Source organism: Theobroma umbraticum, unplaced genomic scaffold (assembly GCF_002168275.2).
Source record: "Theobroma umbraticum cultivar Fairchild unplaced genomic scaffold, ASM216827v3 scaffold_95.0, whole genome shotgun sequence".
Lineage (NCBI taxonomy): Eukaryota > Viridiplantae > Streptophyta > Magnoliopsida > Malvales > Malvaceae > Theobroma > Theobroma umbraticum.
Window position 1 is genome coordinate 8175478 of NW_018397257.1, and position 12072 is coordinate 8187549.

The 12072-nt window shown below is 35.4% G+C and overlaps 2 protein-coding genes across 2 annotated transcripts; one reads left to right on the forward strand and one right to left on the reverse strand.

The window, feature by feature from the left end:
- Positions 1–1255: 1255 nt before the first annotated feature.
- Positions 1256–5220, reverse strand: LOC110412812 (alpha/beta-Hydrolases superfamily protein). The gene is made up of 5 exons (XM_021423439.1): positions 4811–5220; positions 3376–3629; positions 2286–2497; positions 1902–2169; positions 1256–1567 (listed from the first exon to the last, which is right to left on the reverse strand). Exons 1-5 carry the CDS (start codon positions 4899–4901, stop codon positions 1277–1279), a joined length of 1116 nt encoding a protein of 371 aa, XP_021279114.1. The 5' UTR covers positions 4902–5220; the 3' UTR covers positions 1256–1276.
- A 5038-nt stretch (positions 5221–10258) lies between these two features.
- Positions 10259–11808, forward strand: ATC (centroradiali). Its single transcript, XM_021423131.1, has 4 exons — positions 10259–10549; positions 10659–10720; positions 11186–11226; positions 11331–11808. Exons 1-4 carry the CDS (start codon positions 10349–10351, stop codon positions 11549–11551), a joined length of 525 nt encoding a protein of 174 aa, XP_021278806.1. The 5' UTR covers positions 10259–10348; the 3' UTR covers positions 11552–11808.
- Positions 11809–12072: the final 264 nt, after the last annotated feature.

Sequence of the window (12072 nt, forward strand, 5' to 3'; positions counted from 1 at the left end):
TAAACAAGTCATAACAAAAATTGCGGAGGACCACTTGCATTCTACAAGATACAAAGCTAATGAAGGGCTTGATCTTTGTTCATTATTGAGATAGAAATAAGGCTTCCATCTCTAAGCTTAACTCAGTCTGTCAGACATATACAAGAGTGTTTTCAGGTTTGAATCAGTGCCAAACCAGAATATCCCAACAAAAACTTTAGCTATCCCTGAAAAGCAGTAGCTGATCCAACCACAGCTTTCCCATGTGACATTAATTATTCATGAATGGATTCCTCACTTGAGATAATGGCAAGTAGAAAAGCTATCAAAGTCATGGAAAACATCAACTTTGTGTTCAGCATCATCGTTGCAACACCCGGCTCTTTATAAGGCAAATGCCTTCCATTAGTTAGGTACAGTCGAAGCTTTGGGCCTCGTTTCAGTGCCACCCCTTGGTCCTTTTCTTTTATTCAAGTCATTGTTTCACCATTTCAGACCTTCTCCACAGACGTCCACTCGTCCTCTCTGTCCGTCGACGAAGGAAAAAAAATAGCAGAAACTAAACTCAATCGTTACAGATTTCATTCTTAATAATTCACACCAGTCTCTCGCAGCTGATTCATGTATCCAATTGTGGCGAATTGCAAGATGAAAATTATAGCTTGAAGTCCTCGATGGTAGGATATTATTCTTAGCCAAGCAATTACAATATTTATCAGTTTTTGAAAGTCCTGAGTTACTTTCCAGTGTATACGTAGACTTGGGAAAATAATGTGCTTACCCCAGCTTGACTGATTAGAACTTTGCAAGTGATGTGGCCTCTCAGGCGATGACAAAATGGACTTGATTTGGAAGCATCAAATATTTGTTCAACAGTAAATCGGCAGAAATTTTTAAGTAAATAACCAGTTTAGAGGAGTTAGTGTTGGTTTCTATCTTATAAAGTAAAATTAGGTTCCCTTTCAGAATTTTAGCACAAGAGTTTATAATTGTAATTCTGATAAACCATTGCTATCTTGGGGGAGAGCCCTGTCATTTACTCTACAAGACCATCATACAACTCATTAAAGAACAATCTAAACTTGGTACAGCAGTTGTTAGTCCTTTAATGGAGCCAAGGTTTGATCCCTCTTACCCTCCTGAGTACCGACAACAACACCACGCCCCACCCCCCCACCCCCCAAGAAGGTCAAAAAAGAAAAGAAAAGAAAATTCACACATGCAAGACATTGAACAGTTCACTAAACATAGTGTAATGCTGAGTGCACCATAGATCTTACTATGAAGAGTTGGGGTCTTATCTGTGCAAAAGAGCCCGTAAAACAGCTTCACAGTTTTTGCTCTCAAAAATCAGTAAGTGTCCAGCATCAGGAACCTCATGATAATGAATCCAAGGAAGCTTTTCTGAGAGATAACGATTTACTTGAAATGGAATGATTCTGTCCTCATAACCTTGCCAAATATGGACAGAGCCCTCATTGTCAGGGAAAGGATTAACTAGATCCATGGGATCAAATTCCCATTTTCCATAACTGACCATTATATCTCGATACAGAGATTCATGAACACCTTGCTGTCGAATCTTTTCCTGCAGTCAGACGTGCTAAGCAACATCAGTTGGAGAACTTGCTTTAAAAGTAAGCAAGTTTATAACTTATCTATTCGATAGTGGAATCAAATGTCTAAGAATGTAGCATTATGGAAAATCAAGGCATGACAAATTCTTTCATGTGTTTTTTAAAATCTCATCTTTTATTGTCAGCCACCATAAGTTTGATGAGGAACTACTCCTCTTTGGAGAACCTTCTGCAATGTACGCCCGGTGGCATCAGGCAACACATTAGTCATAACTTTAGCAATGCATTAATTTATAGCAGTTTCTTCTTTCTTATGATAAATCAATTTATAAGAACTGTGACAACCTGACCAACACTTGGAGCTTCTGACCACTTCTTCAATATCTCCAAATCACTTTGGCTAAAAATTGCCATGTTACCAGCCACAATGCTCAATGAAGGGAACCATTTCTGGGTCATCCACCAGTAGAATAACCAAGGGGTGTAATGAGCAACTCGAAAGGACCATTGGTCCTGTGCAAGCAACCTGTCAAATGCCCTGCTTGATAAATTGGCCGGAAGACAAGGCCACCAGTAGTGGACAAATGGAACTACCAGGGAAGCGCCAGCCAATCTGCAGATAAGATTAAAAAAAATGCCATTGCCAAGGTAGCTCCTTTTAGAAAGCAAGAATTCTGCTATGTCAAAAGGAAGAACATAGGAAGCTTGCAAATAAATTGAGCAACATGCCTATGAGGTATGTATTTTAAGCAACTGTAAACAGGGTAGGCTCCCATGGAGATCCCAATCACATAAAACTTAGAACCAATCTGCAACTTGTCAGCTAGTTCTTGAACATCATATGCTTCACTCTTCACTGAGCGTGATGGATTTGGGTCACTGTCTCCATAACCTGCTCTGTCGAAGAAGAGGAAATAGATCTCGAGTTCCTCTATAAGTTCCTGAAAAACCAAACCAAAATGCTATATTCACAACCTTTCCTCATATCAAATATTTCAGCTTTATGGACGAAGGCAACTTAAATCATGTAGTTAATGAAACAATATAAAATGCGCAATTGACCAGTTATATTCCATCCAAGCAAGGTTCTTTGAGGGATGAAATGGAAAAAGTCTCACGTATAGCCTGTCACTAAATTAGCCACTCTCAAGAATTAAACATATGGTTTTGCACTCCAAAACCCTGCTACACGTTTTCCCATACTTCTCTCCTAATAAGTATACAACCAATATTTTTATTTTCTAGAAAATCCATAGAAATTGCACATTCCAAGTTGACAACTGGTGGCTTATGATGTTTTGATCTGAGAAGACTACATATTGGTACATGCTGGGATTGTAAAGGATGGCAATCTGGTTTCATTAAGTCAATATTTGGTTGCTTGACCTAAGCACTGGTGCCAGCAAACAATTAACAGATGTTATAGTTGCACTTGGCTCCTAGAGTGCTTGGTCATGACTTGATCCCTTAGTCTGTTGCTTGGTACTGCCGAGCTACATATATAAACACCTAAATGCACACATGTGATTGGGTTTTTTTTCCAGCCTTCTTCTCAAGTGTACTAAAGAATTCGAAATATGCTTTTTATCCGATAAGTGGATAAAATGCTAAGCAAAATCGATACAACATTTATGTTTCTAGTACTAGTACTAGCATTTTATAGAGAATGAATGAAACATAGTGTAGCATGTCTAAATAGAAAACTAGCAGTCATTCCTCCATATTTATTGAGAAGTAACACAGTAAATTCCAGCAACAAGGTTTAGAACTATATATGATAAGGTGTGCAAAGTTGTAAATAATCAAAAGAGGTTCATACTTGAGGGGCAGGTAAATTCAGATCTTTGGAGCTGTCAAAGCCATGCATGACAACAATTTTGTACTTAGCCTCTTCCTTGGGAACTCCAGCTTCCCTGTAAGCCAAATGCCTCCCATCTATGAGCTTAATTCTAGGAGAAGTGACAGGAGGCCCATCTGCTGAGCCACATATCTTTGGCGGGGGTGGCTTTAATGCCTGATAAGCCCATCCCATAAGACCTACTGTCAAAGCTACTGCTATAGGTGCAATCATTGCTACAAAGGGAGAAAATACCATAATATCCATCATATCAGAAAGAATTAAAGAAAGAAGACAGATAGAAGATCTACAACTGGTGATATTCATCCAAATCGGTAAGTTATAAATTTTACAAAGATTTTACACCAGGTGATAATCAGAAAACTAGAAAAACAGCATGAATGGAGAAAATGGTTAGCAAAATGTGGTTCTGGTTCTTGGGCTCTCTAAAAATTCATAGATAACTGTTCTCGAGAAGTGAGAACCAAATAACATTGTCCCTTCATCAAAAGGCATTACAGGGATTCGTTTTCCAATGTTTTGTTCATCTAAGTATCTATCTTCTTCTTGTGCCGAAACAAGAGAAAAGAATGCAGACCACAACTCAGAGAGCCAAAGAATTGCTTTTGTACCCAAAACATGGATTGCTTTTCACATTCTGAAACATACAGAGTCTGCTATCTCTTCACGGAAAAGGGGACCTAGAGCTAAGCAGATGCTTATTTGCCTAATACATGGGTGATTTTCAAAGTCTGATCGTGCAAAAACTATCAAGCTTTTTCCAATAGCATATTTGAAACATCTGGTTTAAAATATTAATAACTAAAGTATTCTTTGTATAATTCTATCACAAAAGTTTCTATTGGATTGAGTCCTTACTGCAAATATATATATATATATATATATATATATAATCTCTTTTTACCTTTCGGGATCAATGGAAGTTGCATGAACCAAATACTAAAGCAGGAAAACTGATAAGACTACTAGAATTACAGCAGAACAGGAAAGAAGCAACAAAAGCAACAGCAGCAGAAAAAGTATTAAAGGTAGCTGCAGACCAGTTCTCAACTTACACATAATTAGTGTGGAATCTGCATAAACATAGAGAAAGCACTAGCATACATATCCCAAGAATCAGATATTTGAATCCAAACATGTATCCTTCGATAAGATTTTTTTTCCATTTACTGAGCAATAGAAAAAAAAAGATTTATTGCCATTTCTTCAAGAACATAACAACCAAATCAAAATTGGAACTTTCATTAAGACACAGTAAGTAACAACGGGAACATATTCTTTGACTAATAAATCCTCAAAGACAATAAATTGATCCCAAATAAATAGACACCCAGAAATTTTTGTAGGCACTTAAATAAAAGTAGTTGAGAAAACAAAAGAAAATTAAAAACCCAACCTGGAAACGAACTGGATCTGGCTCTGTTAGCTCTAGTATGAGCTCTGGCAGATGCAGCTGAGACCTTCTTCTTGATCTGGCCACTTGTCATTCCGACTTGAAATAAGTAGATCAAAGCAAGAGTCTGTTTCTTGAAAAAGACCCAAGTTAGAATTTGATCCACAGGGCTCACTGCGGCGGACAGTGCCAAATGATATTTATTCCAGTTTCCAAAAAGCAGCCGGCAACGTGCATTGAATGCAACTTAGTATTAGTGTCCGAATTAGGTACTTCTGTTTGTGTTGTCACTAAAAAACAACAACGCTAGGATTGGAGTGGTGAAAGTTCGAAGCTGGGAAGGTACCACTTCGAAGTATGTGAGAATTTTACCTGTGAGACATAGAGGGATGAAGTTGGTACTTTTGGGACTTCGGTGGTGCCTGTAAGAAGAAAATATTATTTAAAATAAAAAGAATATTATCTTTTGATTTATTTCGGCTTGAAAGAGCTTGGAGGGCTTCTTTCAATTCCCATCCATATTGACAATGAAAGCGGCCCAGTGCGTGAGAATTGATTAGGTAGGAAGGCCCAAGCCCTGACTATGTGAATTGGGCAGGGGAGGCCCTTGCCCATTTTACAAGGAAAAACAGATTGCTTAAGCTCATTTCCTGTTGGATGGAAATGGAAGTTGTTCCCCCGAGCCTAAAACATAACAACCTCCATAATGTTGTGACCTAATATACTACTTCTCAGACTTCTCCACCATTACTTAGTATGCTCTTTGATCTCTTTCATCTGGTCATGTCCTCCCTTCACCACTACTTGGCAGATTCTTAATCATCCAGACAACTATTTAAGAGAGAAAAGAAAGGGGAAGAGTCATTCCAACAATATTTAATTCTTCATTAATATTGAATTTTTATTTTGGGTTTATCAAATAACCCTTTTTTCATTTTTCATCATTATGGATAAACTAATGATGGAAGAGATGGGATGAATGGAAGAAGTGCATGAAACCTTTCATGAAGCTCTTTTGTGGGCTTTTGTTTGTTCTCTTTTAATGGGGAAATTTTCTTTGATCTCTTTTGACAAATTTTTCTACATTCTTTTATGATTAATAGATTACTTTTAGCCTTTGAAAAAACAAAATGCATTTTCAAAGCCATGAAAGTCCTACTTTTTGTAGCAATGATTAAAATTTTTGTCACTATCGGATACGCATATGTAAACTTTTAGTTAATTAGCAATATACATATGATAACATATTTTAAAGCTGAATGAATAATTCAAAGAAGGAGTGAAAATGCTTGCTTTCTTTCAACAAATACATTCCCAAAAACTGCAGCATACCCTTGCACACATCATTAATCAACACCATCTTTATATTATCTAATTAAATTATTATTAGGTTAATAATATATGTATTTTACCCAAAGCTAGGGAGAGAATCACGTAAAGGCAACCTAGGCCTCTACATATTAATTTATCAAGTGAACTCTGGAGGAGAGAGAGAACAGGAATCAAGGGTGGGTGTGGTGCCTCTACAACATATACCATAACCTCCACTTTTTAAAAGTATCAACTAATTTTGCTAATAGTATTATATACTATATTCTTTTAGTTTTATAAAAGCAAATAATTAGTAATATCTTTTGATAGTTATAATACTAACTAGTTAAAATCGAATCATGTGTTTGCCAAGAGATTGACAGTGTGAAAGCCAAGGGAAGGTTTGTCTGTAGACAGAAAGCGTTTTCTACTTTCTTCCAAACATGATGAATTTGTAGTTAAATTTATGCCGCCCTATCAATAATATTAATTAATCTTGCTTGGTGATTATTAATTACTCTGCATTACCTCAATAGTTTAGATAATTAAACAATTTAAATACCTCATCTATGTGCGTTCATTGTGCACAAGTAATGTTTACTATAATTAAATTTTTACATGGTAAAATAGTCGCTATTTTATCTTACATTTACATATTATTCAATACTCTATCCAAGCAAATACAAAGACATAACTCATAAATAAATCAAATATTAAGACAATTATTTTTTTTTTGTCGGGGGAAACCGTCACCACTTTATCAATTCCCAGTCCACAAAAGGTCCAACTGTTCCAAGAATTTTGTAAAGAGAAAGCCCTTCAAGAATAATGCAAAAAACCTAGAAAAATACAAGACATAAAACATAGAAACCCTAGGAGAATGGAGGAGTGGAGGTGTCATGCATGTACAAGCAATGTGCTATAGCCTTTTATAATGGAAAAAGGTAAATAAGTAAATTATTGTCCACTAGCTTTAATGCTTTCCCAATTCTCCACTGTCGAAGCAGTTGCATGCAATGCAAGAACCTAAAGACTTTTGAAATAGTCTTTGCCTTTGTACTCTTGGTTAGATGCATGGAAGCATTTGCAAATGCAATGAATTTGGCAAAGCTTCTTACTTGTTTCCTTTTCTTTTTTCCTAAAGGGAAGGAAAACTTTTGCTAAGGTGATGTTCTTTTTTGCCTTTTAAACAGAAAAGGTACATACTTTAAAGCTTAAATTTGGATACTTGCTCCCTTTGCTCCACATATATTCTAAACAACAGGACTATCGTAGTCGGCAATGATTTTTAAAAGATTTTATACATTAATTTCGTGACATGTTTATAGATTTAAAGGTTCGGATTTAAAACTTCGAACTTAGAGACTTTATCTGTACTATATAAGAAAATTTTTTTATTATATTTTAAGTATTTTTATCATTTATATTAATAAGATTAATCTTATTAGGTAAATATATAAAAATTTTAATTGTATAAAACGACTTTCATTAAAAAAAATTTTATTATAAATATTACTAAGATTAATCTCTTTTGTAAATAAGAATTCTCGTTGCATTGAATGAATTTCATTAACTTTTTTAAATTTAACAGTATTAGATAATTTATAGATTAATATTTTTTAAAATATTTCAACTATAATTATATTTTATTTGTAGACTAAACTTTACACTTTAGAGATATTTGAATCTTATATAATTATTATTTAAAATAAATATTCACATGCAATAGGTAACAATAAAAACTAGTATAATTTGAATCTTAAAAATGAGTAAAAAGATTTATATATGAGTTATGAGGATTTATCTCAAAATGAGTTGCTTCATATGTATTGATCACTTATATACTAGTATAATTATCTTATGATTTTTATTTTTCTTGCAATGGCTAGCCGGTCTTGTTATTTATTCTTCTAAATACTTGTCCCCTTATAAATGTAAGATTTGGTTATAATTAAATGTAGCCACAGAAATCACTTACATTATATATATATATATGTAGGAGAAGAAAATGGAGAAAGGAAAAGGGTGAAAGGAAAGGAAAATGGGTTTGCATATTTTGATATATATACCTACAAATTTGTTGGTGGGAAATAATGTTTGAATATTCTTGAAGTTCATTCAAACCATGAGTTTCCTAGGGAATGTGATGTTTAGTCTGGGCCAGTGGCCACATATAAACTGTTGGCAGAAGAATCACTGATATATACCTTTCGGCAGAAAAAAACTGGAAAAAGGAAGAGCGGAAGTGAAGGAAAAGAAGGTAGAATAAAACACATGGTTGGAAGTCAGTAGTTTATATTATCGAAAGCTAACTCCAGGGTGGAATATGAAGAAAAGAAGTGCAAGAGTTTCCAAATGTAGAAACCCCACTCTCTTTCACTGCTAATTCAAGTAGAGAAACGACACCCCAACTTGAAATCTCTTTACTCTGAAATGACCCTTCGCCACTACAGCAGTCTTTGTTGTGGCACTGGCACATTAATTGTGGTGGTCGAGTTCCTTTATGCTCCAAAAGTCCAAACCCCTTCCTTAAAATATCCCTAAAACCAGTAATATCTTCATAAGTGAATGGTTAGATTGGGAAAGTTCTGAAATAAATGCATCTCAGGAATTTCTCCTTTTTTACCTTTAATGCAAAAGGTCAAGAGTAGTCTCTCCCCAGCTTGAGAATGTTTTTAGCAGGATGATCTGCCGAAAATTCTACCTTTCCATTATGTTAAAGAAGAGCAGAAAAAATGAGGGGACTGCTTCAGTGGAGACATGGCTTTCAAGCTCTGCAGGGATAACTCCAGCTACACAAATTAATAAATAATAAACACACATACATGCATACATATATATATATATATATCTATATATATAAGTAGTAGATGTAGGAGAGACCCACATTGTTGTTTCTTTTCCTTGGCCATTTCTTTCTAAAGAGTACTTCCCTTTAAGTCCTAATTAATGAACATATATTCTCTTTCTGCCTTGACACACTTTGATGGGTTTCCCTTGATTTGATTTTGAAGAAATCAACCCTTTGGCATAATGTTGTCTAGTTATCCATTTCAACGGCAACGCACCAGGGAGAAAAAGGGATCTGTATGCCAAACCAATTACTACACCAAATCAGTCTCTTCGTCCTTAAAATAAATTTGTACTACCTTAAGTCCCACCTCTCCTTTTCTTTAATTTCTTGTTGATTTGTCATGTCTTTCAACACCTACCTTTGAGAAAAAGAAGGGAAATAAAATACTCAATGTCCTTCCAAGTCCTCTCTTATACCAATGGTTAAGATAGAGAGGGAAAAAAAGGCCATGTACTATATCCAATGGAATAGAGGGTAAATAACACAAGCCATGTGCCATGTACACTAACAATGTTATCCTTGTGCGGGAGACCCACAAGGAATCTCGCTCCTATAACGAGTTCTCGCCGTTACCAGTTTTCCTTGAGAGCATGCAATAGCGTTGGGAGGGGGCCCTAGTGAATATCCCAAACTTGAAAATTTTAGATATCTATTGTTTTCTGTTAACAAAGACAATTGTTCTCTATCTGTTAACTTTCATCACTGTGCCTGTTACAAATTGGTATGGTCTTTGGTACCAGAGAAATTTAGGTGTCTACTCTAAGTAACGGCTTGAAAAATGTTAAACAAATATATTCAATTTTAATGATAAATGAATATGCTTGTTGTGATATGAATTCATGAACATAAGGTTTATAAATTTATTGATTAGGTTCTGATCAAATCAAACTTAACCTTATAATATAAACAAAGTAAAAATGTAATATAAATGTGCTAAAAGTGAACTTATGCCATTGAAGAAAAGATTTTATGGAAAATTATAGTAGTAAAAGTGTCCTGCAATCGCTCACCTTTGAGAAATATACCCTAATGGTACATGTTCTGATGGTATAGCTTATTAGATAACAGAACATTGTAAACTTTTGCTGTTTTTTTTTTTTTTTTGTTTTTTTTTTTGCTTAGCAACTTTTGCTGTTTTGATGTCCCACTTTCTTAACCTTTTTTTTTTCTCTCAACCCCCACTAGTGGATCTCAATTTAGCTTGAGGGTGCTTCTCAGCACTATAAATAAGGGGCTTCTTCTACTTCATTGCCCAATAAGAAACCTTTCAAAAGAGAAAAAAGCATATAAGCTTATCCAGACTCTTATAACAACTTCCAGTCTTCAGTCTTCATCACTCCTTTTTCCTTTGCCTGTCTCTTTTATTTCACCCTGGGATGGCAAAACTGTCAGATCCTCTTGTAGTGGGGAGAGTGATTGGCGATGTTATCGATGCTATCACCCCATCTGTGAAAATGACTGTCACTTTCAACTCCAACAAGCAGGTATATAATGGCCATGAGTTGTTTCCATCCTCAGTAACTAACAAGCCTAAGGTTGATGTCCATGGAGGCGATATGAGATCCTTTTTCACCCTGGTAAACTACACTTTTCAGCACCTCTATAGCATCTCTTTCTTTTTCGTTGAATCTTATTCTCGGCCATATATCATAAAGAGTCATCAATCGTCTTTCTATAATATTGCAGGTCATGACAGACCCAGACGTTCCTGGTCCTAGTGACCCTTACCTGAGGGAGCACTTACACTGGTAGTGTAATATTTCCTTTAATCTTCTCTTAATTAAACTCCATATATATATATATATATATATGTATGTATGTATGTATGTATAAGAATTTTTAATACCAAAATAGCTTTTACCCTATGCCCTATGCACATTAGGGCAAGTAACAAGGCATGATTTAATTGAGGCAGGACTAAAAAACGCATTTTGGCACTAAGCATGTACCTGCAAATAAACCAAACCCAAAATTACAAAAAAAAAAAAAAAAAAAGAAGAAGAAAAAAACCTGTACCTTTCATAGGGCAGCTTACACTCTCTCTATTTAGATATGACTGTTACATTAGAGTTCATGATTTCCTGATTTTCCAGGTTTAATTATGCTAAAACAAAGGTAATAAGTTTCATCAAATAAGAAGAGAAAATCAGACTAAGAATACACATCTTTAAGCAATACACTGATTCTTTGAACTTGAATTGACAATCTCACAGGATAGTGACAGATATCCCTGGCACAACTGATGCCACATTTGGTAAGTCCTTTCAATCCACTCAGAGAGAGCATATGATAGAAAATGAAGTAACAGGAAGAGGACTAAATTTGTTATGGTTTTATATATGCTCTATAAAACACCAGGAAGGGAAGTGGTGAACTATGAAATGCCGAGGCCAAACATAGGGATCCACAGGTTTGTGTTCCTCCTCTTCAAGCAGAAACGCAGACAAGCAGTGCTAAGTACACCCTCATCAAGGGATCATTTCAATACCAGAAAGTTTGCAGAAGAAAATGAACTGGGCCTCCCTGTTGCAGCTGTCTATTTCAATGCTCAAAGGGAAACAGCTGCAAGGAGACGCTAAAATAAGTGGTACAGTAAAGATGATGTTAGCCAAGTCTGTTCACTGTACCACACCGTACCAGAACCACAAGACATGTACTATGTGCATGTTTGGGGCTTAATGGGGTTAGCTAAGAATAAAGCCTGATGGGGGGCATTCGTTAGGAATTGTTAAGTAGCCCATTTGACGGAAAATAATCTTTATCCAAGAGACTAGGTCCCTGGTCTTCTTATTCTAGCATTAGTATCAGTTAAAGGTTATGCTACTTTGTAATTGCAGTTACTTGGGAAATATTTTAAAAAAGGTTATCTTGCATTATGTTTATGTCTTCTTTTTCTTTCCATTTTTATTTATTCTTTCATTTCCCTGCAAAATGCAAACTGGTTACTTAATACAATTATGCTAGTTTCGCAAATTTTTGAATCAACCCCCTTTTAGTATTTTGGGGCAAATTCATGTATTTGTCTTTTGGCTTTGATTGATGTCCTGCCAGTCTATAAATAATAGGCATCAAAGACTATACATTTGCCTACAAAGAGAAA

Excerpts from the sequence above, each read along its gene's own strand:
- LOC110412812 (XM_021423439.1), bottom strand. The coding sequence starts at position 4,901 with ATGACAAGTGGCCAGATCAAGAAGAAGGTCTCAGCTGCATCTGCCAGA. Across the intron at positions 3,630-4,810 it reads CAGATCCAGTTCGTTTCCAG|CAATGATTGCACCTATAGCA; the intron begins GTTGGGTTTTTA and ends CTCCCTTTGTAG. Across the intron at positions 1,568-1,901 it reads AAGCTCCAAGTGTTGGTCAG|GAAAAGATTCGACAGCAAGG; the intron begins GTTGTCACAGTT and ends GTCTGACTGCAG.
- ATC (XM_021423131.1), top strand. The coding sequence starts at position 10,349 with ATGGCAAAACTGTCAGATCCTCTTGTAGTGGGGAGAGTGATTGGCGAT. Across the intron at positions 10,721-11,185 it reads CTGAGGGAGCACTTACACTG|GATAGTGACAGATATCCCTG; the intron begins GTAGTGTAATAT and ends ACAATCTCACAG. Across the intron at positions 11,227-11,330 it reads CACAACTGATGCCACATTTG|GAAGGGAAGTGGTGAACTAT; the intron begins GTAAGTCCTTTC and ends ATAAAACACCAG.